General features: G+C 41.2%; 2 protein-coding genes and 1 long non-coding RNA gene across 10 annotated transcripts in view; 1 reads left to right on the top strand and 2 right to left on the bottom strand.

Moving 5' to 3' along the window:
- STAT1 (signal transducer and activator of transcription 1) overlaps nucleotides 1-9,551 on the bottom strand; it is a 50,575-nt gene extending 41,024 nt beyond the window's left edge. For 5 of the 8 annotated variants that reach the window (XR_005838025.1, XR_005838027.1, XR_005838026.1 and 2 more), the window contains exons 1-5: nucleotides 9,413-9,551; nucleotides 6,482-6,617; nucleotides 3,156-3,284; nucleotides 1,884-2,028; nucleotides 508-606 (exon numbers count right to left, since the gene is read on the bottom strand). Coding sequence is in view for 5 of the 8 variants with exons in the window: in XM_040642644.1 (XP_040498578.1) it covers nucleotides 508-606; nucleotides 1,884-2,028; nucleotides 3,156-3,284; nucleotides 6,482-6,617; nucleotides 9,413-9,452 (549 nt within the window). In the remaining 3 variants the exon portion in view is untranslated. Of the gene's footprint in view, nucleotides 1-507; nucleotides 607-1,883; nucleotides 2,029-3,155; nucleotides 3,285-4,449; nucleotides 4,614-6,021; nucleotides 6,175-6,481; nucleotides 6,637-9,412 lie in introns of those variants that run through there. The other 3 variants (XM_040642669.1, XM_040642663.1, XM_040642660.1) reach the window with 3 other exon arrangements.
- Nucleotides 6,800-15,201, top strand: LOC121105529. Its single transcript, XR_005838091.1, has 5 exons — nucleotides 6,800-6,983; nucleotides 9,473-9,594; nucleotides 9,825-9,892; nucleotides 11,653-11,908; nucleotides 14,743-15,201. It is a non-coding gene; the product is annotated as an uncharacterized LOC121105529 (long non-coding RNA).
- A 2,729-nt stretch (nucleotides 15,202-17,930) lies between these two features.
- The window catches only part of STAT4 (signal transducer and activator of transcription 4), an 86,001-nt gene continuing 77,322 nt past the window's right edge, over nucleotides 17,931-26,609 (bottom strand). The window contains exons 17-24 of the mRNA XM_040642726.1: nucleotides 24,544-24,679; nucleotides 22,969-23,018; nucleotides 22,415-22,509; nucleotides 21,984-22,120; nucleotides 21,449-21,640; nucleotides 20,234-20,300; nucleotides 19,747-19,855; nucleotides 17,931-18,214 (exon numbers count right to left, since the gene is read on the bottom strand). Of these exons, the coding sequence (XP_040498660.1) occupies nucleotides 18,188-18,214; nucleotides 19,747-19,855; nucleotides 20,234-20,300; nucleotides 21,449-21,640; nucleotides 21,984-22,120; nucleotides 22,415-22,509; nucleotides 22,969-23,018; nucleotides 24,544-24,679 (813 nt within the window). The 3' untranslated portion in view covers nucleotides 17,931-18,187. The remainder of the gene's footprint in view (nucleotides 18,215-19,746; nucleotides 19,856-20,233; nucleotides 20,301-21,448; nucleotides 21,641-21,983; nucleotides 22,121-22,414; nucleotides 22,510-22,968; nucleotides 23,019-24,543; nucleotides 24,680-26,609) is intronic.

Raw genomic sequence — 26,609 nt, 5'->3', positions numbered from 1 at the left:
CACTTTCTCTCACTCCCATGTCTGATCCTTCAATATAAGCCCCACTGGTACCATGTCCCAAACATAATCTTCCCACTTCTTCTTACCTCTACCAACTGTACCTTTCCTGAGTACATTTCTACTTCCTCTCCCTCTGTCTGCCTGCTTCCTTCCCTGTCCCACGCCTCAGAGAAGTTCCCTGACCCTGATCTAAAGACACAACCCCACCCCCCAGATACTCTGTTACTGTATCACAGTATCCTACTTTGGTATCTGCATAGGAAATGGCACTATCTGAAAATATTTTGTTCACTCTCCCTCAACAGAATGACTTCCAATAGATTGTGGTCCTTTCTTAAAGCCCAGGTCTGTAAAATCTCTATATCTGATTTTTCCCATTTCCTGGGGCTATAAAATCAGAGGGATATTCACTACTGCTTTGCACAGGGTGTTGAATAATATTTGTTGGATAAATGAATGAATTTTTATTTTACTATAATTTTCAGTGTTCCATTAGAAAAAAAGTACCTGATTGAATCTCTGGGCATTTTCCAGGATCTTCCTTTCCTCCTTCAGACAGTTACAGATGATCATAGACATCTGTATTGGGTCTTCCTGAAAATTATCCTAGATATGGATTGTTAGAATAGAAACAAACTAAATTTCAGAATGTTTAAGCCATTATATATTATAAACTGAATTTGTTCCTATTCACTGAGAAGCCTCATCTTGTATTTATTAAATTCTACACAAGCTATTTTTGGTAAAATCAAAATATTCTTTTCATAAATTATGACAAAAGCTTTCTAGTAAATGCAGGTACCTAAATTATTTCTTGATTAAAAAACCAAGCATCTTCATACATGGTTCCTCTAACAGTTTTACTTTAATTTCTGCTGTTTTTGAGGCCATTTATGTTCCATTAGGATCCTGAGACAATGTAAATGATATGAAAACTATCTATGATATTTCTCAATGAATTTATCTGTTGGTCTCTGCTTTGAATTAGATATTCTTTTCAGTTCTTCTATTTCCTTGTCAAAGCAGCATATAAAACACTGGCAGTCACGGCCCTTTATAACAGGTATATTCAAGCAGTCTGTAGGAGAGCACATTTCTGTAAATTTAATCTGACTTCCCCTGTCACTGGTATTATAAAATCATAAATATGTTCATAAAGGACGAAAAAGCTTCTAATTACGTACGTTGAACAGTTTGGTTGTGTTGTATGAAACAAGAAAATGATCACTCTCATCTCCACTGAGACAGAAAAGTTCTGTTACTACAGAAGTAAATATGGTAGCTAGGCTGAAGGGATGCCAGGGGTACTTTGGAAAAACTCCTAAAACTCTGTAGCCCGGTCTCCTATCTGGGACTCCCTTTGACTTGCTCCTCCATGGGAGGGCAACTCGTCCAAAAGCAAGGAAAGGTGGAGCCTAGTTCCAATTCACCGACTGTATCAGGCCTAGGGGACATCAGACCTTTCCGGACTTCTTCTTCATCTGTATACCAAGGGCTTAGACTGGACTCACCACTAAAGTTCTTTGAGCTTCTATCTGTTACTACAGCTCACTGCTTTTAAGACGCAACCCTTTCCCTTGGGTTTCCATTTCGACAATTTTTAGTGAAACAAGGTGACAGCATCGCATTTCTCTCAGAATTACTGACACCTAACAGGTGATACACTTAAACCTGAAAATTCCTTATGTGCTCGCAAAATAAATTGATATTTTACTTTGCTCGTGCTATAAAATATCAGCAATACAAAGGAGTTTATTCTCTGTCTCTGAAACTTTTAAAAAGACCAAAGAATGCATGCGCAACTCAAGAGTATTTGTTCAATGAAAAAAACTCCTATATAGGCTTGGGAATATTTTGACTAAAGTGCAAAAACCAGGTCATACCTGAAGATTACGCTTGCTTTTCCTTATGTTATGCTGCAACAAAAAATTATTCTCCAAAGAAAAGCGACTATACTGATCATCCAGCTGTGACAGGAGGTCATGAAATCGGATGGTGGCAAATGAAACGTCATTAGCAGCATGCTCCCTGGGAGATTTAAAATGTATACATTTCATTTTAGATAGTACTTCAAACAGACAAAATAAACATTGCTTTCCTACTGAAAACTACTTGAGAAACCAACTTTCAAGCATTCTCTTAGGTTTTTTTCCCTTCTTTTAAGACTGATGTTGCTTTGAACAGCAGTTTGTATAATATATCTATTCCATACAATTAGCATGAAAAATCCCAGAACTCAGATTGTGCACGAAACTGTTAACGGTAATTATCTCTGGAGGGGAAAAAAACCAATAGCGGCCTTTACTTTGTATGTCATTTAAAATTTTTGCAATCAGCAAATAGTAAATTTTAAAATAGAATACATATCAGTTTTCAGAGATATCCCCCTATTTTTACTACCTTCTTCCTATTTCTTTTTTTTAAATAATTTTTTACTATGTTATGTTACTCACCATACAGTGTATCCTTAGTTTTTGATGTAGTGTTCCATGATTCATTACTTGCGTATAACACCCACTACACCATGCAGTATGTGCCCTCCTTACTACCCATCACCGGCCTATCCCAATCCCCCACCCCCCTCCCCTCTGAAGCCATCAGTTTGTTTCCCAGAGTCCAAAGTCTCTTGTGATTCATTCTTCCCTTCCTTCTTCTACCGATCTTCCTGCTATTTCTTATGTTCCATAAATGAGTGAAACCATACGATAATTGTCTTCCTCTGCTTGACTTATTTCATTCAGCATAATCTCCTCCAGTCCCGTCCATGTTGCTGCGAATGTTGGGTAAGCGTTCTTTCTGAACCTTCTTCCTATTTCTAATCAATGTTTTACCATAATTCGGCTATCATTATTTCCTTTAACTTACTTCTTTCTATAACCTGGATTTTAATGTGGAAAATAATTGGTGCCAGCATTATCTAACTTGTCCAAAGCATTTAGGAGCACACACCATAATCAGACGGACAAAACTACATAAAAGTACTTAATGACTAACACAGTTAGCTGTGCAGAGACACATGCCATTGTTCAAACCAACACATTTTTCTGCAACAGATAATCCAAAAGGCTACAATGAGATTCATCTCTTAGCCAATGTGGCTCCAAGTCACTTATCGCTTTAAAAGCACAGAAAATCTTCAAGTAAGCTTCCCTTACCAGTCTTGTTTTTCTAGCCACTGTGCCAGGTACTGTCTGATTTCCATGGGAAAACTGTCATCATAGAGCTGGTGAACCTGCTCCAGGAATTTGGAGTCAAGCTGTTGGAGCTCATACCACTGGGACATCCTACAAGGAAACAGAGCACACAACCTAGGTCAGGAAGGGAAGACCACAGCTCCAAAGAAGGCATATCCAGCACCGTGCTTCTTTTAAATATCTTACTTACTCCAAAACATAATTTGTCTCTGAAATGTATTATTTAAACGCTGTTTATATTCCGAACCCTGGTTTTTTTATTTAGGTTTGGGGATTAATGTTTTTCTTCCCCAGAATATCTATCTTCAGGCCTTTTGCTCAAATGTCAACATATCGGGGAAGCCTTTTTGGACATCACTTCTTACTCCATAAAACACTATCCCTCCGCCCTGATGTGTTTTTCTCCATAGCACTTATCACCATCTAACCCACCATAGATTTTCTTTTTTATTTTGATTACAGTCTGTTTTCCCCACATGAAGGGAAAAATTTGGAGGGTGGGCGGGCTGTTCACTGCTCTATCTCCAGAACACAGTGCCAGGCACACAATATGACTTTGAAATGAATCTGTACTTTTACCAAATAAAAAATGGAAAACATTATTTCATTAGATTTGCTTTCACACAAATCCTAAGAACCCTCCAAAAGTTGCTCTCTTAGAAATACAGTACATCTGGGGCGCGTGGGTGGCTTAGTCGGTTGGATGTCTGACTCTTGATTTTGGCTCAGGTCATGATCTCAGGGTCATGAGGTCGAGCCCCACATTGGGCTCTGAGCTCAGTGGGAAGTCTGCTTGAGATTCTCTCCCTCTCCTGCTGACCCTGCCCCTGCTTGTGGGCTGGGCCCATTCGTTCTAAAATAAATAAATAAATCTTAAAAAAAAAAAAAAAAAGGAAATACAGTACATTTGCAATTTAACTCAAAGAATTTTAAACCCATATTTTATATTTTGTGATTCATATGGCAAAATGAATTATTTTTGTCCTATACCTTTTAAGACAGATTTTCTTCTTGGCCCACTACAAACAATAAAACTATTACAAAAACCCTTAAATCTCGTAATAATTTAAAGATTGAAACAACGTTGTTAAATATAACTTCAAAAGATAAAGTAATACTACCTCTTTGTATAACTGTAAGTCCATTTTTGCATAGCAGTTCTAAGGAAATGAAAACAAAACCGATTTAAGGAAGTCCTAACATCTACGGGGAAAACGAAGAGCCTCCCATGACCACAGCGTAACTTAGGACTTACACCAGTGCACAGCTGGCAATATGCAGAGCAGGTACATGTGAATCTTGTCCTCCAGGCCTCTGAAGAAGGGGTCTGGATTTTCAAGCAGGGTATGGAAAAGTTACCCATGCTTGCTGTCAAGTATGTGGGTGCAGGCGCGTAGTCATGTCTACTCCATGAATTTCCTTCCAAAGAAAAGGAAGGATATGGTGGGACGATAAAGCCAGTTACCACCACAAATAACCCCTAGAAATGGACACAAACCTGGCACACAAAATTTGGCACACCTGCTATAGGAATTTGATTTTTCACTTCAAATTAATTTTACCTGAACGGGAGTCTCCAAATCTGTGGCTCTCTCCCCACCCTGGTAGGTGCTTAATAAGGATGTGCCTAAAGCAAATATGTTGGCCAGGACGTCGGCCAGAGGGGGTACAACACCTCTTACTAGATGCAGGACCTCAGGCAGCTCACTACCCTATCAACAGTGTGGTTGTTAAGACTGGATGAAATGGCACACACTCAGCACCTGGCATGGAACAGGCAATTAATAAATTCATGAATTTATTAATCCAGAATCCATATCATCTTCTCACAAAACCTGTCATCAGTGCAAGGAGGGACATGACCATCGCCCAATCACCTGGCTCAAATTCCAATGCTATCCTTCCTGCAGTCCCAAGACCTCTTACCTCTCTGCCTCCACTACTTCCTGGTCTAGCTTCCTGCTGTACAGCCACATCACTATCTTGCTCAAAATTACTGATTTGCACCCTGACCCTATCTTCATGCATTAACAAAGCAAACCAGTCACCAAATTATCTACAGTGTTTTGGCTATGCCCAACATTTCTGCTCTACTCCAGCTGCCACTCACGCTTGAAAACAGCCTCCTCACGAATTTCTGCCTCTCTAAACCTCCCGTGATTCAAAAGTAGATACGAATGCTCCTTCTTCCATAAAGCTGTCTAACACTTACCCAGACACAATTAAGCTTTCTTTGATTTGTGCCTCATGGCATTCTGTTCCCTCTATTACAGCATCAGTTCCTTAAAAAGCTCTAGGATTCACCCCTGCATGAGGCAAGTTTCAGACTTGCCAGGACCATGTCTTCTTCTATTTTTTTTTTTAATCCTTGGTATATTACACAGTGTCCTGCACATGGTATGTACTCAGTAAGTTTACTGAATTGAAATCTAGTATATTCCATACTGAATTAGAAAGTAAAGGGCAAACCATATTATGCTCCACCAAGTCTGAGTTCTGCATCCTCATTAAGCAGCAGCTGCATACTAGATTGTGCTGGAGGCTCGAGTCTTATTTCTGTCACATAAAAATAACCTCTCCAACCTGTACAAACACTTGAAGCACAGTCAAACACACACACACACACACACACACACACACACACACTCTCTCTCTCTCTCTCTTTAGTATTAGTCACAATTTTTTAAAAGACTAATAGCATTTGGGAATTTGCGGGAACTTTTATATTCCAAGAAGACATTAAGCTCCTTCATCTTTAAACACAGATGCAGAATTAAAATTCCAAAATTATGCACTCATTCATTCGTTTTCATGAGCAATTACTGACCTGTCACCTTGTATCTCACCGAGGGGCTAAGGATCCCACCCAAGCAGCAGTTATACACGTGAGGTGCCTAGACTGCTGGGTTTGCATGCACAGGGTGTGAGCGTCTAACCTAGACAGCTCTCCAACGATGGCACAAGGCAAATGAAAACTTTTCTGTGAAAAAAAGAAAAGGTGACTGTGGTGAAAGTGGGAGGGACGGAAGGAAAAGTGGGGGTGGGGGGGAGATGTATTTTACGGCCGAAAATTCTGTTTCACAAGACTTCTTTACTGCTAGAGCACGACTGGCAGGGGCAATCGAGTCATTACCAAGAAGGACACCTGGGGGATTCGGGACGCAGTCTTTCCAGGATGACGGGACTCGCCTTCAAAGCCCGCCCTCGCCGGGCGTCCGGCTGCCAGGCCCCAACGGCGTGATCCTGGCACGTCCCACCCCAGCACCCGGAAACTCAGGCCCACTCACTCTGCGCGCCGGGTCGGGCAGCGGTGGGCGGAGGCGCAGCGACGCTGCCTTTCCCGGGTTCCCGCACCCGGTTCGCCTCTGCTGGATCTGGGGTCCGACGGTCGTCGTCCCGGGTGCCGCGGAACCACTCCGCAGACTGTGCAGAAAAACGAAAGTACCAGCTGGGAGAAAAGACAGTTCCCGGCGCCCCGCCTCCTTCCGCCTCCGCCAATCACCGGGCGGCTGCCGCGCGCGGCCAATCGAACATGGCTGTTCCGCAGGGGCGCTGCCTCCCCGCCGGGGACCGCTGCACCGCCAACCCACAGAGTCCTTCCTTAGCCTTTGAGCAGGGCCCCGTGGGAGGTGACGTGAAGCCGGCTCTGTGTTGCAACCCGGCCGGTTGGCGGTTACCTCTAGACATTTTAGACAACAACTAAAAGGAAGTCTGTGTTTGCAGAGGAGGCCCAAACTTGGAGAACCTTGCATGAAACCCGTATCTGTGAACCCAAGGCAGAGGACAGAGGTGGGAACTTTGTCATTCTCGACGCTAAGTTTAGCTGCTCACTGGCTTGTTGTTAAACCCAGGGGACCGTTTTTTTTTTTTTTTCTGCCCTCACCTTACTTGACCACTCAGAAACGTTTGGCGCAGTTGACACCTCCATTTCTCAATACTTCTTCCTTGTCCATGAAACAACAGCGACTTGTTTCTTCCTACCTCTATGGTATTCTTTCTTCATCGCTGCCTCACTCCACGGCCAAACTGTTCAACGTTAAAGGTTGTCAGGGTCCAGATGTTGGTCAGTTTTACCTACATTTCGCACGCTGTCCTGCAATGACTTCACCCACAGCTTCAATTTCCTTCTAGATGTGAAGGGCTTCTACATGTGTGTCCTGTCCACACCTGTGTATCCTGCCCACACCTCTCCTGTACGTTCCAGACCCACATGTATGGTCCTCAATTGACATTCCACTTGGAGGTCTGATAAGTTCTGCAAACTAGTTATATTCAGAACCAACTCATCATTTCTCCTCAAACCTGCCATTTTTTTCTAGAATTGGCATATGTCAGAGAGCTAGGAGTCATCTTTGACGTTGCCTTCTCCCTCAACCCCCACACCTAGACCTCAAGCCTTGTTGATTCTTCTTGCTAAATATTCCTCAAGTCTCATCAACTTCTCTCCATCTCATACCATCCCCACTTTTTCTCATTTGGTTTATTGCAGTAGAGTCCCAAATGGCTGCCTCACTTAAGCTCTTAATTGCCCCCCTTTTTAAAAGTTTACTTATTTTCTTAGTAATCTCTACACCCAACAAGGGGCTTGAACTCACAGTCCCGAGATCAAGAGTTGCATGCCCTACCAACTGAGGCAGCCAGGTACCCTGCCTTTAATTCCCTTTTAATCCATTCTCCATACAACAGTTTGAGTGGTTTTTTTTTTTTTTCAATTTCAAAGGAGATCATGTGCTTGCCAACTTGAAAAATCCCATGATGGCTTTTCTTACAGAACTCGAATTTCTTAATATAGCTTACAAAGCCTTGGTTCCCCTATCTCTTTCTCTAATCCTATCTTCCATACTTCAGCATTTTTGTTTTCGAATATGCCAAGCTCTTTCCCCAAACTCAGGGCTTGTCACCAGCAGTTCTCCATTTGGAAAGCCCCTTGGAGGCTCTTTCCCCCAACCTCTTTTCTGGCTAACTTATCTTTTATGTCTTAGCTAAAACCTTAGCTTAAATGGCACTCCCCCTGGTAGCATCCCAGAGGCCAGCCTAGATTTGATCTTATTGGAATGTATGCCCATAAGAGAAATTGGCTCCTTCAAGTAGATGGAACTTGAATCAAGCCTTGAATAATAAGGCAAGCTTTGGTAGGAAAACTATCTAAATAATTTCCCATGGATATGCTTATATGTCTTTCTATTATGTTTTTCTCTTCCCACATCTATACACTCCTTCCTGTCACATATTCACCTTACAAGGCCAGTACTGATCTGTGATAGCGATGACCCTTGGCACCAAAGTAGCTGCCTTCTATAAGAAGAGATGCCAGGCCACTATAAAATGCCTTTCCCCTCCTACTCACCTACATTTAGGGCCCAGACAATGTTTGAGAAAATCTGACTCTAGGAAGAGTCAGAACTTGTTATGAAGTTCTATGGATGCCTCCTTCCCTATGTCTTTATCCTCCTTCGCTATACTGTCATTGACCATACTCTACTGTAGCTCTCAGCGCTTCAGAACTGGAATGCTACAATAGAGACTGGGCAGACTACCTTCTTCCCATCCCTTTCCTCTCCACTGTATTTGCCAAATTAATTTCTCCAAAACTTTAACCACATTGATACGCTCAGTCCCTGCTCAAGAGCCTTGACAACTCGCATTGCATTTATGATAAAAACAAACTCTGTCTGCTAGTCTGGATCCTCCACAGAATGTCCTTACCTCTCTTTCCAGCCTTGGCTCCCATTGTCCCATTACCCAAACTAAACTCTATCCTCTCTTTTTCCCCCCATCCCCAAGCTTTTAATTTTCCTGTTTCTGTCCCTTTGCTCATACCATTGGCAAGTATTGCACTTACTAAATGGCAAGTACTGCTCCTTACTCCCTTATCAAATCTTTACCCAATTTTTAAAACTAAGCCCAAATCCTATATTCTCCTTCTGGAAACACCTCATCCGGTGGTGATTAATCTTGTCTCTGAAATAATATGATACATAAGTGTCTCCATTTATGTTGACAGTCACCATAGACTCCCTATATTATGGCTTTTGAAGTGTCCAAGCCTTATTCCCTCCAAGATTCTAAGTTCTAGGAGGGCAAGCTTATGTATTTATATTTGTATTTTGTAAGTATGACTGACATCCTTTTTTCCTTTCCCTTCCCACTCCTTGCCCTGGTTCACTCTGGCCCAACATGGAATAGAAGCATGTGAGGTACACTCAGGTATAACCAACCTGAGACTTCGAATGCTCTGTGTGATCGACTTGTCCTCATGCGCTCCTTCTCTGCACTAGGAGATGGCAGGTTCCAGCAGCCACGGCTCCTCCAGCCTGGGTCCTATGTGCCAAGATGTGTAGAGCCCCCCTGAACCTACGACCGGGAGCAGAACTGCTACAGCCTACCCACACACCCATGAGTAAGAGCTGTTTGTTTGTGGTCAATGTTGTAAGACCCTGAGATCCCCCCCCCCGCCCCCGCCCCGGCCGAAATAGCTGACTAATTCATAGATGACAGAATCAAAAGTCTCAATTATCTAAAGGTAGAATGTTGCTGTGCTGAAACCAACTAGATAAAACTTAACACAGTAAATGCAAAGACCTGTTATTTGTTTGTTTGTTTGTTTGTTTGTTTGTTTGTTTGTTAAAGGCAACAAATGACAGGGTGCTCTTTGCTGCCAGTGCCCAGCTTGGGAATACTTTTCAACACTGTATCTGGTAAGTCACTAACAATCAATAAGAAATGGCAGGTAAGATGAAACTACTTGCCACCCCCTGGCTGGTGTTTATTTAAAGGAGAGTCAAGGATGGTGAGGAGTCTAGAAACCACATTTTATGATGAGTAATTGAAAGCACTCATAAATTCACATGATGTTACAGTGGAAAGATTCTTAGAAACCATCCCAGATCTCCAATTTGAAGCAATTTTTTCCTGGAGAAGTCCTGGAGAAGATAGTATCATTCCTGTTCTTCATTCATCCCTTCTTTGATTTCTAATCACTCGGTTGTATTTATTTAATTATATATACAATAACTATAGATATAAATATGAAGTTTACAATGCAGCTTAAAAACCAAGGCAAAAAGATAGATATCAGTTATATAATTCCCATTAGAAGAAATTAGGATCTCCTGGTAGATTGTTTTTAATAATGGCCCCATTAGGGGCACTTGGGTGGCTCAGGTGTTAAGCATCTGCCTTAGGCTCAGGTCATGATCCCAGCATCGGGCTCCCTGCTCGGTGGGAAGCCTGCTTCCCCCTCTCACACTCCCCTTGCTTGTGTTCCCTCTCTCCCTGTCTCTCTCTGTCAAATAAATAAATAAAATCTAAAAACAAAAAATAATGGCCACATTATTCCTTCCTTTTATCTACTCACTTTGGCAATGTGACTCTGTAGCTCCTTTCAGCAACAGGTGGGGACTATTGTCCCGCCCCTTGAATTTGGGCTGGCTTGTGACTTGCTTTGACCAACATTATACAGCAGATGTGACATTGTGCCATTCTGAGTCTAGGCCTCAAAGGGCCTTGCAGTACTCCCCTCCACAAACCCTGCCCTGCCTCCAAGGCCAGTCAGCCTAGCCCGCTGCAGCATAAGAGAGTGCACAGAGCACGCAGAACACAGCTGAAGGGTGCGGCTGTCAGGGCTTAGGCCTCAGACCTGTGAGACAGCAAGATCAGAGACCTGACCCAGATGAGCTGAACTGCCCAGTCTACCGCAGACTCACAGGCAGTGATAAACACTTGTAGCTTTATCCCCACTGAGTTTTGAGGGGAGTTTGGTTTGCTCTGTAGCAGATCACTGACTCAGACCTTACGGAGGAAAGCAAAGCATCCTACTACTGAGTTACAAAATGGAATTTCTCAGGTGGTGCAGGACCATTGCCCTGCCCCCACCACGAATATTTTTCTTGGGGTCTCTCAATCCCCAGCAGTACACTGTGCTGTGTGTTCCTATGAACCCGTGAAAAACGTACTCCCTCTGTGTTCTGTCTTAATAGCCTTGGTCTGTTTCAAAATGGCAGCTACAAATCTGATGGGAAAAAATCTACGATACAATATTACATTTTAGACATATTTTTCCAATATTGTAGTAAAGTTGGTAACTTATATCCAATAGTAGGAATTACACTTAATCAGGGTAAACTGTATTTGCTAATCTGTTAATACAACGGGATTAAAAGATTTCTAAAATTCTCCCTAGTTCTTTTTTTATATTCATATGCTAGAATATGAAAGTTATGCCTTCAAAGACTATTTAGTTATTGGAAAATATCCATGTATAAAATTAAATTAAAATGCAGGAAAGAAAACATTCTATTACTGTAAGAATATATAGAAATGTAAATACATGGAACGCTCAGAGAGAATGGGAAAGGGGGAGACGGAGGGAAAATATTTGACAATGTTTAAGTTTCTGAGTGGTGGATTACTATATAATTTTTTTCTTTTTTTTCCCCCTACAATTGTCTATACTGAGCACATTCCAATTCATAGTGCAAACACCCTTGTGAACACCTGTTGAAGTCCAGGGCTTTCTGCACAGCAGCCCATGCCGGCCCAGGATGCGGTACACTGGAAAGTGCAGATTGTCTTCCGTTTGAAATGGTTCCAAAACAGCCCGGCCGGCGTGCGGGGGGAGGGGACGCGAATGCTCGAAGAGTGTCCCACGTGCTTTCGGGGAACCGGCCCTGGAGCGAGAAGGAGCAGAATTGGGAGGAAACCGAAAAGCGAAAGTAAATAGACTCAGGGGAGGCGTTACGCAGGCGCTTTCCTTCGGGGATTTTCCCCACGATCGGCCAGCCGGCTCAAGTTGCACTTCCATGCCTCCGGGGGGGGGGGGGGGGGGGGTGGGGGGTGGGAGCGGTGAGACGGGATGCGCACGCTACCCCCGGACGGTGGGCACCTGCCCAGCGCCCTTCTAGCTGCGTAAGTCTGAGAGTAGCGGCCCAGGACAAGAAGAAGGGGTGTGTGTGTGTGTGTGTGTGCCCGTTAACTTTGGAAGGAGGAAAGTGAATGTTTTCTAATTCCTTAAGGTGGTGGAAACCTTAACCGTTCCGCTTGCTTCTACCTTTTCTTTCTTCTTACCCTAGAGGCCACCCTTTTTCCTCCCTCTTCTCCATCGCTACAATCTGTACGCACGCTCAGATCCTTCTGTCTTTCAAGCTCTGACCCTTCCCCAGCTGGTGTAAAGGTGAAGGTGGAGGGCCGGCTGGTTCTTCAGGAGTCCTTTTGCTATATATGCAAAAGGAGCTTTTCTTTTTCTCCTGGGATCTTCTTGCCCCCTGCCTTCTTCTTTATGGCGATTATACCAGAGGGAGTAGGGGAGGAGTGTAATGATTTCAGAAGTTTGGCAGGCCCAGGAGAAATAGTTTGGGTCCTGCCTGCCATCTGTGTGACTTACTGAATGATTCCAGGAGGCACAGGCCTCTTTGGGCTCAGCGCCATCACTAGCAAAGGATACTAACTTCTTAGGGTGACATAGGTACCAACCTAGGACTTCAGTGTGTGAAGGGATCCATCTTACTATACCACAGCCTCCAGTTTCATGTGAGAGTGACCCCTTGTCCCTGTGGCTGCAACAAACACCCCAGCAAGTGCTCTTTACATAATTCCCACAGTGCAAATGGACATTGATTTTCCGCTGTTTGAAGGACAGGACAGGCTATATAATTTGCAGGGCCCAGTGCAAAATGAAAATATGGAGTCCCTTATTCAAAAATTATAAGAATTTCAAGAAGGCAATAGTAGGGCATTAAACCAAGCATGGAGTCCTTGTGAGTGCTGGCCCTGGGCAACTGCTCAGGTTGCACACTAATGAAGTTAGTGTGAAATCGAAGGAAAGGAGAGTTCTCCCATAGAAACCTTTTTACATATTTACTTAAAACAGATGAAAACTTAGATAATGAAGGAACAAAAACAATAACACCACTCCTTCCTATAGCACTTGCAATAAAATCCAGAGCCTTCAGCTTTTCCTATAGAGTCCTACATGATGTGGTCTTGCCCCTCTCTCCTACTCATGTCATTCCATGCCTCACCACGTTACCCTCCCTGTGGCCTCCTTCTGTTCCTCAAGTACTCAAGATTTTATCGGCCAGGGTCTCATGTATGTGCTGTTCTTTTAGGATGCTGTGTTCCTGGCTGTGTCCATGGACTTGCTCCTTCTCATTCTTTAGGTCTCAGATCAGATCTCTCTCCAGAGAGACCTTCACTAACCACTGCTTGCAGCTACTCTATATAGTCTTCATAGTACTTATTAAATTTGTCATTTATTATTTGTCTGTTTTCATCTCTCCTCACAACAGGAGGGACTTGGTGCTGTGACAGCCTGCCTCATCTTGGGTTCCAAGCCTAGCGCCCTGAGGCATCTGTGTATGAATTACTGTCTCTCTTGGGACAACTGAGAAAACAGTCAAGGAAATCACTGACTGTGGCTTATGGTTCAGATGGGAAACCCAAGTTGAGAAAGGCAGTCCCTGATACACAATCTCATTTTTTTTTATGAGTGCATCACACCTTGACCAATACTGGAATGAGGAATCACAGGTGAATTCAACCATTCAGACCTCAACACTGGCTCTAGACCTATTGAGCTAGACTTGAGGGGAGGAGAATAAAGAGCATGTGTATTCTGAAAAACTCCCTGAAGGATTTTAATGAGAGCACCACTCCTCCACACCCTTTCCAACCTCTCTCCCATCTCCACCCTATCTAGACAGCCTCCGGGCTTCTTCCTGTTGGCAGCGCTCTATGAGGCATCTAAGTGAATGACTTTCAAGCCTAATGTGAGAGAGTGTTGTGTAAGGCTTTTACCCAGGGTAGGAGTGTAAAGGCAATGAGTTCAATAAAGGTGGAAATAAGGGAAATTGAAAGAGCACTTGGTTCATCTGTGCATGGGCAGATGTCTGGGATGTTAGGCACATAGAAGATATCTAAATTAATGGGAAATTAGAATGAGTTAATAATCAGACATTCTAATCCAGAGCATTTCTACAGAGTCTGGAAATTATGAATGAGGTGGAGTAGAGGGGAAGCAGTAGCAAGCATGTTTGGTTAATCAGTTTGAAGTGTAGTATTAGTGACTATTCCATAATTTTAGAATTTGTAGGATTGTAAAGACAATTTAGCTTAGTCTTGCAGGCAGAAAGGAACCGATTACTGACCTCTGTGTGCTCAAACATTAAATCATTAACAAATACTTATTCAGGGGCAGAATGTGTTAGATTTTAGGGCTAGAACTGTGAACAAAGTCTTCTTGGTCCCTGTACATACAGAGCTTGCTTAGAGTCTAATGAAGAAGACGCTGATAAGCCTTTACAACAAAGGTGGTAGGAATGGTACTGGGAGATCTAGAGCATCTGGAGGAGGCGTGAAGTGACCTGAGTCATACAGGTGTGCCCGTGGAGGGGGGGGCGAAGACTTTCTAGAACCTGAAGGATGTGTGAACGTTATCCAGGTGGCAGGGATGGGGTTAGAGAATTGAGAGGATGCAGTGGAGGAAAGGCGGAGGGAGCCCAGGCCATCAAAGAAACTGAAAGTAGTTCAGTCTTGTGTGTGTGTTTTGCAGGATGAGAAGCTGTTGTTGGGGGAGGTGATGAGAGACGAGTTGAAGACTAAGAAGAGACTAAACGATGTATGACTTTGGAAAGATCTGTTGAGAATTATGGTCATCATCCAGAGCTGGGATTCTTAAGTTTTGGCCATGGGCCCCTTTGGCAGTCCCATGAACTCCTTCAAAGAGTAATGTTTTTAGTTGAATAAAATAAAATACATGAGATTAAATAGAAAACCTGCTACACTGAAATGCAGATATCAAAATATTAAAACTAACTTTGTGACATAGTGATATAAACGCTCGTTAATGGCATTAAATAAGATCTCGCAGCAGGTCTGATGAATGCAATTTCAAAAGTGTGCTTAGCATAAGCCATAGTTTGAGATAATTGTAACAACTGTAATGTGACAAAAATGTGTGGGTCATGGTTTGTTGACTTTACTCCTAATTAAAGGAAATTCTAAGTTTCAATTAGAAGTCTGTAAAAATAGACTGACGTTTGCCATCCAAACTCATGAACCTCCAGAATTCTATCCATACATGCCGGGTAAGACCTGCTGATGCAGAGCACCAGAAGCCATACAAAGATTATAAACAGGGGGTGAAATGATGTGATTTATTTTCAATAGCGCCCTCTGTCTACATAGGAAGCTGCATAGAATTGTTTGGTGTTGACTCTAGGGATGTTGCAGAGCGTGTCCTTCGTCATGTTTGTAGAGTGTCCTCTTTGAGGACTCTGGTGAAAATGTTCTAGGTCTCACAGTGGTGGTTACACAACTGTATGGGTTTGTCAGAAAAGGGTGAATTTTATTATGTGTATATTATACTTCCTCTAGCCAGACTTTAAAAAATGTAAGCAATCAGGGGCGCCTGGGTGGTTCAGTCGGTTAAGCGGCCAAGTTTTGGTTTCAGTTCAGGTCATGATATCCATGTCCTGGGATTGAGCCCTGTGTCGGTCTCCACACTCAGTGGGGAGTCTGCTTGAAGATTCTCCCCCTCTGCCCCTCCCCAACTTGTGCCCACACACACACAAACACACACACTCTCTCTCTCAAATAAATCTTTTAAAAATGAATGCAAGCAGTCAATCGATGCTCATGGTCAATTTGAAAAAAGAAGAAAATTATCTGTCAGAAATTGAAGTGTGTGCACAGAGGCAGTTTGCTAAGTCTGGACTATAGTTATCTGCTGTTAGAGTATAGCAGTAATTGGTTTGACCTCTAATTCTGTTCCTTCTTCTGCAGGGAGCTCTGGGCCTCCTAAACATGTGAGGTAAAGAAAAATCCCTTGGGTTTGCCAGAAGTATACTCATTCCTATGGGTTTTGGGGGGGCCTTCCTTGCTACCTTAAGATTTTGAGGAAATCCACTTGGACACTGCCTTCTTTCAACATTTATTCCTGATAAAGGCACTGATATTCAGTACAGTTGGTCAAAGTGAGTCTATGTGAAAAAGAATTTAAGAAGGGATTAGCAAAATGGACATCTGTGATTGGTCTGGGATGGGTGAGGGGAGCAGTGAAAATGGGATTTAAAAAATAAATCTAGGGACACCTGGGTGGCTCAGTCGTTAAGCGTCTTCCTTCAGCTCAGGTCATGATCCCAGCGTTCTGGGATCGAGCCTCGCATCGGGCTGCCTGCTCAGTGGGTAGCCTGCTTCTCCCTCTCCCACTCCCCCTGCTTGTGTTCCCTCTCTTGCTGCCTCTGTCAAATAAATAAAATCTTTAAAAAATAAAAATAAATCTATATTTTATTTCATTAAATGCTACTTATTTGCTGCCAATTGTGAGAAAAAAAAAATTTGGTGGGAGGATTTGGTGGAAATGTGATCTAAATTCCCTTCCCGTTCATTGTACTTCTCTCACGTGGCACTCGTTATCCTCAACTAAACAGGTATCTCCAGGAATCCCCTGACAAAATCCCATTACTCTCACGAAGATGATTTCCAGAATGTAAGACTCACATTCTTGGGAACTAACTCTACACTGTGAGCAAGAACTTGGTTTTGATTTTCTGAATCTAAGTACAAATAGTCACTTACTGAACTCATTCTTACTACATGGCCTCTGCCTCTATTATAGGGAGCAAACTACAGATGTCCTTGTATTGTCTGCCTTCAAATAACAATGATAGTTGAGATCACATATGAAAACTTGACATTCTGCTACCAGGCTCTATATTGAGTTTTTTAAAAATTTTGCTGAATAAGAGTGCAAAATACTTTTAATATGTATATTCCAGGGAATGAAAAGCTTCTGCAACCTTCTTTGGCTTCTAAGTCCAATTGTTTGAGTGTATCCTGGTAGGAGATTACCTCTTTATAATTCAAAACATCAATCAAAATATAATAACTTTAAACCAGGTTTATGATTATTTCCTCTCCTTTTGCTCTCAATTGATATATTTGAATTGCAGAAAATTGGGCATGTAGAGGAGATCTAGGAGAATGCACCTCAAGTTAGCCTCGTGGTCCTCCACCCAACAGACACCTTGACCTTAAGAGTACTATCGGAAGGGGCGCCTCGTGGCTCAGTCTGTTAAGTGCCTGCCTTTGGCTCGGGTCTTGATCTCAGGGTCCTGGGATTGAGCCCCGCATCAGGCTCTTGCTCAGTGGGGAGCCTGCTTCTCCCTCTCTCTCTCCCTTTTGCTTTCTCTCTCTCAAATAAATAAATAAAATCCTAAAAAAAAAAAAAAAGTACTATCAGGAGCTTGTGAAAGAATAAGGGAACTGGCCTTGGGGCAGGTCCAGAGTTTGCCTCTGGAAGAAAAATAGATGATCCAGTGGGCACATGTGAGTGGGTATAAAGGATTTGATTGGTAAGATGGAATCTCTCTGAGGAGGCAGGTTATATTAAAAACTTTTTTTTTTTTTTGACATCTTTTCCGTTAAACATTAGCTTCTCCCTGTTTGACTTGCCTCAGGGACAGAAGGTAGGTGGAAGAAGTTAGAGGGGGGTCCTCCAGAGGGAACTATCTGGTAGTTCCAGATAGTTCCAGATAGCTGATGGCTTTTACCTGCTAGAACTCAGGACATTAGCTTATTTGGCTTTTCTCTCAGGTCTTCTTGCTGGGTTTTGAGTGATGTAGGTGTGACTGTGTCATTCTTGACCTATTCTGAAATCTTAAGACTTAATCCTTCTAGAGACAAAATTGTAAGTAACATGTAAGTAACAAAATAAAAAATGAAACAAACACAAGCGAGTCTTCTGTTAATGTTATATTGACACTGGTTTCTTAAAGTGTCTTATCTTGCAAGTTTATCTGAAGCTTTGGTTTTTAGCATTTCAATCAGGACATTCCCAATTGGTGGTGTCATGCCAGTGAGAGGAGAGCTTCAGACTTCAACCATTTTCTGGAACCTGGTATATACAAAGCTGAAGAAATAAGATATGATTGTTGGCAAAGATCAGTCCTTAAGCTTTTCATTTGCTTCCTTTTGAGTGTCAAGAGTTTATCCTGTCATTCAGCAGGATACGGAGACTTCATCTAAAATTGGAAAATGAAAATGACTTTTGAAGAAGCTATTGGTTTTTGCAAATAAGTCATAATTTTTTAGGTAAACACCCTTTTGTATACTAACAACTTCACAATCTTTCTACCACTTAACTGTTCAGTATTCACAAATTTCATCCCACAAAAACGTAGTGAGGAAATGCGTGCAAAATGTAGCAGAAGTTCTTATAACTAATGATTTAAGACAACCAACACTGGAATAAGCTATCAAAAGGGACTATGGGTTTTCCATCCCTGGAAATCTTTGAGAGGACTACAACTCACTTGGTTTATAACCCGTGTAGAGGAGCAAAAATTTGCCACCCTAAAATGCGTCTTTTTAGCATGTAGATTATTTTAGGCTGATTATTCTTAAGAAACAAAAAGCTAGGAAGAAACTTTGACCTTCCCCCTAACTGTCTAAAAGAATTTAGATAGAGGATCTGGCTCCAGGAAGGGAGTTACCACCATCGATAACTACAGTATAATATGAATTAGGTGTGGTAGACAGGGAGGAACTTAACAAAGTTTGCTAGTTAAAATTCTTCTCTGTGCCCCCATTGTTTCTGTATGGCCCAGCAAACATTTTAAACAAATGGAATATTTACTCTTTTTCATCTTCCCGTGAATTGTCTTCAATCCCTTTGAAGTCCCAGATCCCAGCCCCTTCTCCTTAGCTCAGAATGGCATGTAAGCCTCAATTGCTTGTCTGTGGGCCTCATATTCTTATGCCCCCCCGTTAGTACTTTATTTAGTTAGTAATTATTTGATTTTCTCTTATTAATCTGTTTCATGTCAATTTAATTCTTTGATCAGCCAAAAGCACTTTTAAGGGTAAAGTAAACATTTTCTTCCCCAACACCCAACATACAAATTTCTTGGGGCTCAGGGTCCCTCCAAGATTCTAATATTCTAGTATGTTCATCTGGATGTAAATTGAATCACTTGATAGTACTGAGGAATAATAATAGATAGGATGCATCCTAAATCACATTATTGCGTTTAAGATTGAGATTAAGTTCTCAGGAGAGTATTATTATGCTGCTACTAACTGTAAACCACGTACTACTTGAAGAAGCTCCTGGGACAGGACTAATAATGCAAGTAAAAATTAAGAAAAATTGGAATTTGTGGTTCTTGAACTAAAATAAATATTGAACTAGGCTTATAAATAGTGACTAATATACATTGTCTACTAAAGTGGGAGAGTGGTGGGGAGTGGTACAGCAAATGGTAGAAGTAGCGACAAAGTGTACGTGAGTGAAGAAGAGGAATACTTTGCCCCTTGATGGCTTTTGATGGAAAGAACTTAAAGCAGTTCAAATGGTGAAGATGTCTGTTTTCAATGCCCATACCAGTGACCCACAGGAACATACAGACACACCCAGTGTTATGCTCATGGATTTGGTCCAACAAAAGTGTTTTCTCACTTCTCAGGCAGAACTTCAGCCCCTTTGATTAACAGGTACCACATTTGCTTCATGAGGAGTGCCCTTGACCAGCAATGGAAAAGAAAGGGAACATACTGCCGTTTCAATTGTTGTGGGACTCAGGTTTTCTCTCAGCACTGCATATACGCTTGGAGACATGGGAAGAAGATCTGATGGAGAATGTGGCTCAGTTGAATCACTTCGGCTTAAAGAGATAACAAGGTACATGTTGAAAAGGATTAAAAATAATAGCTTCTGGTGACACTGTGTCAGGAACTCATTTCTAGGGTTTCATCTATTTGTTTCACTGAGATGCCTAATTCATTGTTTGAAATCAGAGCACTCAGTGTACTCTGGAATATACGGCATATAAAAAGGCAACTTTGTAATTCCAGTCATGGTAGACTATGGTGCTTCCTGAACTAGCTTTACGTATTAAAGCAAATGGGACATTGAGCATTAAAATGCTTTATTGTCAGGTATATGTACTCTGCTCTATCCTAAAATTTCCTGTAGAAATCCTTTTTTTGAAAAAGATAAATTCAGTAAGAGAGATATTTTACATGTGGCTAAGGCTACTTACATTGTTGAAATGGGTATAAAAACAGATGGAACATAACCTTTGTCCCCCCTTTCTGTTGGTCTTGAAACTGGAAAAGAAAGGCAGGAAAAAATGTTACCAATATTACTGATAAAAATTTTTTAATCTTTAGAAAAATATAAGTAATGTTAAAAAGTAGAGAGATGTTATGATTGTTTAGTGACTCACAAAAATTTTTAGTTGAATAGATGAAACGATATTTTAGAAGAACATAAAATGTGCACAAGAAGAGAAAAACAAATCTCTTGGCAGGCCTAATCTGACTTCACATATTTTTGTCTCCAAAATGCATGAGGAAACGTGGGAGTCAACTATATTACCTGTCTTCAGTGGTATGTTTAAGTTTGATTATATTTGACTGATTTGTGTATTGGGGGATTTATAGTAACTCAGTAGGGTAGCAGCAAGTCAGCATCTGTGGGTGCCAATTGTAGGCTATTCCACAAGATAGTACTCATAGATTTAGTTGCTACAGAAGAACATTTTAATGGATTGTATATACTTTCATTAGAGATACAGAATTGTAAACTTACATTACAATTACAGAGCTAATTTTATTTATATTCTTCCACGTATTTAATAAATATTTACCAAGCACTTCTTTTGGTCAGGTATTATTTTAGCCCCTTAGGGTACAACCGGGAAAGGCAGGAATGTCAAGACTTGTAATTGGCAGGCCAGCAGGTGGGGAAGGAAGTGCTGAGCCCCTTGGCCCCTCCCTGGCAAGTAGGTCATCCAAGCTGAGTTGTGAAACTACGGTAAGGTAAAAAATGTAAAGCTTATAAACCCTGGGGCTTCTTTTGCAGAAAACAGACTCCCTGAACTCTTAACAGCTCCCTAATCTTTACCTCCTCTTTCTTTTCCTCTCTCCCAGTCATAGATGTGAAGTCAGCACCACTTCTGTTTGGGAAGGAGAAAGCCAAAACTCTAAGGCGGCTAGGAGAAGGCGCCATGGCCTTGTGAAGTCTGGTCACAGCCACCAATTACGAACTACTCTGCTGGAGTTGGGCAGCCCCAGCTGTCCCTCTTCAGGAACTGCTGACGCACTACTTCGTTTCTAAGGCTTTGACCTCCACATACCCCCTACGTCTTATGACAATCAAAGTAAACATAAAAAGAGGAACTTGATTTACTTTACTCCAATATGAGGTTATTTGCCAAAAGCTGAGGAAAACAAGCAAACAGAAAGAACCTAACCTTCGCATGGCTGGGAGCTGTAGTGTTTACCGAAGGCTTTGTCTTTGGGAATGTCAGGATAAAGGTACTTCAGAGGGTTTTCAGGAATGTTTTCAGCCATAATAACCTTGTAATCTCGAAGGATGTCGGCGAATGGCAGAGCAGACAACCGGCCCTTATTGTAGGGTTCTACAGAGTGGAATCTCACTTCTCCTGGAAAAACAGAAAGGGTGGGTCGGGGGAGGAACATTCAGGTTCCTGCGGGCGTTCTTTGGGGACATTCTTCTTGCCCACGTCATCTTCATGTCACTGGCTATAAAACAATGTCAGCCCTTTCCTGCAGTGTGGACAGTACAGATTGCCACACAATAGAGGACGCCCACACAGGCTGTGAGAAATTCATAGGACTCTCTTCTGGAACAACGGTAACAACTAGTACTCAACCCCCTTGGAAACATGGAAAACAGCACACCATGCTACACACTTCTGAAAACTGAAATACCAATAGCCAAACTCAGTACTAATTTCACACATATAAACGACAGTGAGCACGTACCATTTTCAGAATGGTCTACCCAGGTGAAAGTTATTCCTCCAAGGTGGCTTTCACTGAATCTTAACAAAAAGGTTCCAGGCATTTTATCCTTTAGCAAGAGGCGCTCCTTCTCTTTGCTAACAAAGCCCATGACATACCTAAAAATAGAACAATGCATAGTTTTATCTCATCGAACACTGTAATTTATTACATTTGTATTTATTTCATTCACAAAGAACAGACCTAAATTTGTTCTGAGTATAATAAAAAGTCAATGAAATACTGCTAGAAGATTAAACATCAGTACTCTATGAAGAATGTAAGCAATGAACTATTCCCCAACTCCCCATCACTAAACATGCTTAAAAAGAAAAGAAAAAGAAAGGAAAAAAACAACAGCTTAAAAATAAGAACCTAATGAACTCATATGGAAAATATAGCCTGTAACTCACCCATCTATCCAAAGAGGAAGAATGTGTTTCTTAATTAGATCTAATATTGCTTCAAGCCATGTCCAAAAGGTAAATGCTTTACCAGGTAAGTGTTCCTGTTGTAATAAGCAAACACGTCAGGACAATGATTATTTTAATAGCCATGTTGATATAATAATTTAAGTTCCATTTTTCAATGAAATACTTCATTTAAACTTTTTTAAAAAAACTTATTTTAGAGACAGAGAGAAAGCAAGCCCGGTGAAGGGGCAGAGGGAGAGAGAAAATCCTGAAGCAGACTCCCCACTGAGCAGGGAGCCCAATGCAATGCAGGGCTCTATCCTAGGACCCTGAGATCACGACCGGAGCAGAAACCAAGAGTTGGCTACCCAACTGACTGAGCCACCCAGGCGCCCCAAAATACTTCCTTTAAAGAAGACAATAGTTTAGAGTTAAAAAAAAAAAAAAACTGCATCCAGGAAATCCTCAAAATCCCAGATTATGTTATGGAGGCTTAAAAAGAAGAACTACTTAAAAAAATTATCTAAATGATATTCTTGCTCCCCTATTTGTACCTTGCAGAACTTGGCCCAGGTGAGATGACCATCATTGTAGCTAGATTGGACTAAAAGAAAAGAATGAGATTTTTATCAAACAATCAGACTTTTCAATTTGGTGCTCAATTTAGATTTTACCCAGCCCCTTTCAGAAATTTCTTAAGCACCTGTTATGGATTTGCAGTGTACTTAATGCTAGAAACAATAAAAATTAAAGATATGAAATTTATTTTCTAAAAAATAATTCTTTTCAGTGAAGGAGCTAAGATAACTTTAGAAAGAGGGTGAGTGTCTAGGGCCAGGCCCCCATGAATAGATAAGATATAAATTATCAGAGAAGAAGGAGGAGGAAACCACACTCTAGTAAGAATAATGTAGGATGAAGCATAGTGGACATGAACACGGCTTATATAGGAGACAGCAAGAGCTGCCTAATGTTGGTAAATAAACATAAAATACATTTATACAGGTTAGATATAGCCAGATTACGAGGAGTCCTAATTATTACTATGAAAAAAATGAACTCGAGATCCATTAGCCAATAAGTAGTCACTGACTACTTTGATCCAGAGCAATGAAAGTGTACAGGAGTTTCTATCTACATTTTTAAGGAAATTATACTCATAAGGATTATTTGATAAAGATCTGAAAGGATATGGCTGCTATCTATACTACATATTTAAAAACTTTATTCACTCAACAAATAAGCCTACCATTGCAGTTTATAAACTAAATAAGTTCAAAAAGCATATTTATATTAATTAAATTTTTTAATATTCCCCAAAGAGCTGATTAATTTAAATACCTATTGATCAGAGACTAGGTCCAAGTGGCAACCCAGCATCACTTGCCAAACCACACACAATTTCACTATTGATGCTCAAATGCATCTGTGGCCCCACTTCAACTAGAATTGTATACAAATCCCATCTTAACTCTTTTTGGGTGCTAAATGTGTTCACCCCAGACTTGTCAAAATATAGATATCTTTTGATATTCTCTTAGAAAAATCTTACTCTACAGTCACTACAGGAGGTAGAAAAGATTCTATTTTGCAAACTTTAAGAATGTTAGTCAAAACTGAAATTTTCTCGATATGGAGAATTAAGAATTGCCTGGATGGCTTTTAATTTCTATTAAATTCCCTGGCCCTGGAATCAGCTATTGTTGAGATGGTTAATGACCATTGTGATATTAATATGAAAATCAAAGCACCATTAAGGCTTCACAGTACACTCAATGGAAATGGCATAGAAACACCCTGGAGACTGGAGAGTGGAATGGAAAGGAAGGGGCTTTGGAACTGGACAGGCCTGGCCTGTGTCTTGGCTCTGCTGTGTATTAGCCGTGCAGCCATGGCAAATCACTTAGCCTCTGAACTTAAGTATCCTCACCTATAAAATGGATAGAGTAATGAGTTATCCTTTCCTAAGAAAGATAACAGAACATTTAGCTCTATGTCTAGCAATATACTGGGTACTCAATAAATTGTGACTATCATTATTATTAATAATAGTAGTAATATCACCTGGTTCTTTAAAATGCTTGAGTACCCCAAACAGAGGCAAGTCTTCCACATCTACCCACTCTCACCTGTAAGCTTCTCTGCTAACATATTGAGTTGATCTGAGTTAAGGCCACGGCCAACGTAGGATGAAAACTGCCAGCTCATCACTTCCAGGAGTTGACTCAAAGTGGCAGATGGAGGATTATTAAAGAAAACCAGGTTCTGAAATAGAGTTGTAATGATGATTATATTCATTAATCACACCGAACACACTATAATTCAGTATATAAAATTCCTCTTTTAAACTCTTTAGGCCAACCTAAGTTAATACAGAATATTGTCTCATCTCTGTTGTGCTTTTTAATTACACTGATTTTGTCTTTTCCTAGAGTTCCTTAATCCTTGAATCCAATATAATATATGGCTCCATCTTATCCTTAAAAGAATCATTGGGCATCTCTTAACTTTCCCTGGACTATGAGCTATCAATCAAGTCATACAAGTGCTTAATACTGTCCAACAAATCACTGGGCAAATATTCTTTTCTGAAATAGTATTAATCTTAAGCAAAATCTGTATCAAGTTATTTAATTACTTTATCATGGGTTGGTACAAGTTACACCTTGACCAAACAAAGAATCCCAAAGCACAAAAATAGATAAGTCTCAGGCTAAAGTAGATGACCCTACAATGTGAATTCATAATTAACCTGGGTCCGGTTTTATGAACAATGTATTAGTCTTTTTCTTTTGATCTGGACAAGAGACTCTTCTATATAACTAACTGCAAACAAGATTGCTTGTACCAGAAACTGGGTCAACAACAGCAAAAGAGAAGACTTCATCTCAGATTACTGGAAAGCAGAAGGTGTGAAAGCCAAGAAAGATGTTCTAAAGAGAGAAGGAGGGGAAGAATTGAGTAATGTAGAGCAGTACAGGGAGAAGCATGAACTACGCTGGGCAGCAAGAAAAGGAACCAACCCAAGAGATTTCAGAAGGTGGGAATAAAAGAGGATACAACATCCAACAAGGAGTGGGAGATAGGAAAGGAAGGAATGGAGAGAAAGAATTTCCAGATAGGCAGTTTTCCCCGAACTACAGAATTGTGTCTGGATAAATGACCCAAAGGCATAGAACCTAATTGAGGTCTGGGGGCTTAGGTTTTGAAGCAGAAGAGAGTGAAGAAGAGAAAGCAGAGTTCGTTGTTTTGCTGGACTCTGTAAGTAGGCTGTGCATCCACATTGTAAGCTGTAAATGATCTGCATCCCCACATTCCTCATCCAGGAGCAGAGCAGAGTCTGGGACAGTTAGTGTGACAGCTTTGGTGGCTTTCTTATAGAAGAAGGATTTGCTGAAGAAAGCAAAGTGCAACAGTGCTGCACTCAGAGACATAGAAGTGACCCATCTTTCCTCCTCCATCCTGAAGTTGAACTGAAAGCTCTGAATATGCATATCTCCTACTGGGGAATCACGTTTAATTCCAGGGGTGTAGGCTCTTCTTGGTTTTAAAGACCAGATAACTTCTGTAATGAGTGGGTGCTGCTGTCACTGCAGCCTGAGAGGAACTGACACACCACGCATGCTATGCAGTTAATCTGTCCCAAAATGCCAGGGCATGGGAGGATGAGAGGGAATCGGGCTGAGTCATTTTCCATGCTGTTTCCTTATTGGGCACATTTCTTTTAAAAGGGAAAGAACACTTAGAGCTAACTTATCACTTCTGTTCTTATTGCTAGAACCTAAGGTAAAAAAAATTTTTATTCTTCACTTAAGAGTGAATATTTGCTTTGAATTAAGAAGAAATGTTATTTATATTTAACCTATTTTCTCTAGACCTTCGTGGTTTCCAGGACAACACAATGAGATTTTGTAAGAGGGAACAAGGGGAAGGGCTGACTCATCTTTTTTGCCGCTCCCTTCCCTGGTTGTCTTTTAAGACGAGCATCTGTTTTCATCTAGCTTTACAACTTGAGGCCAATTTTTGACCAATGTCTCAAATAACCACCAGATGGCATTAAAACCCAACTCAAACCTAGAATGGATTTCATCTATAATCAACTTGAAAATTTGTATAGTCAGAGGGTAGTTAGGCAGGACTGGTTGGTATTCTAGTCACTTATTTGGAAACCAATTTTCTACCTTTGTAGAAAACT

The sequence above is a fragment of the Ursus maritimus genome, unplaced genomic scaffold, assembly GCF_017311325.1.
Source record: "Ursus maritimus isolate PB19 unplaced genomic scaffold, ASM1731132v1 scaffold_1, whole genome shotgun sequence".
NCBI lineage: Eukaryota > Metazoa > Chordata > Mammalia > Carnivora > Ursidae > Ursus > Ursus maritimus.
The sequence above is the reverse complement of the archived record's forward strand: the minus strand, read 5'-3'. Positions and strand labels throughout refer to the sequence as shown.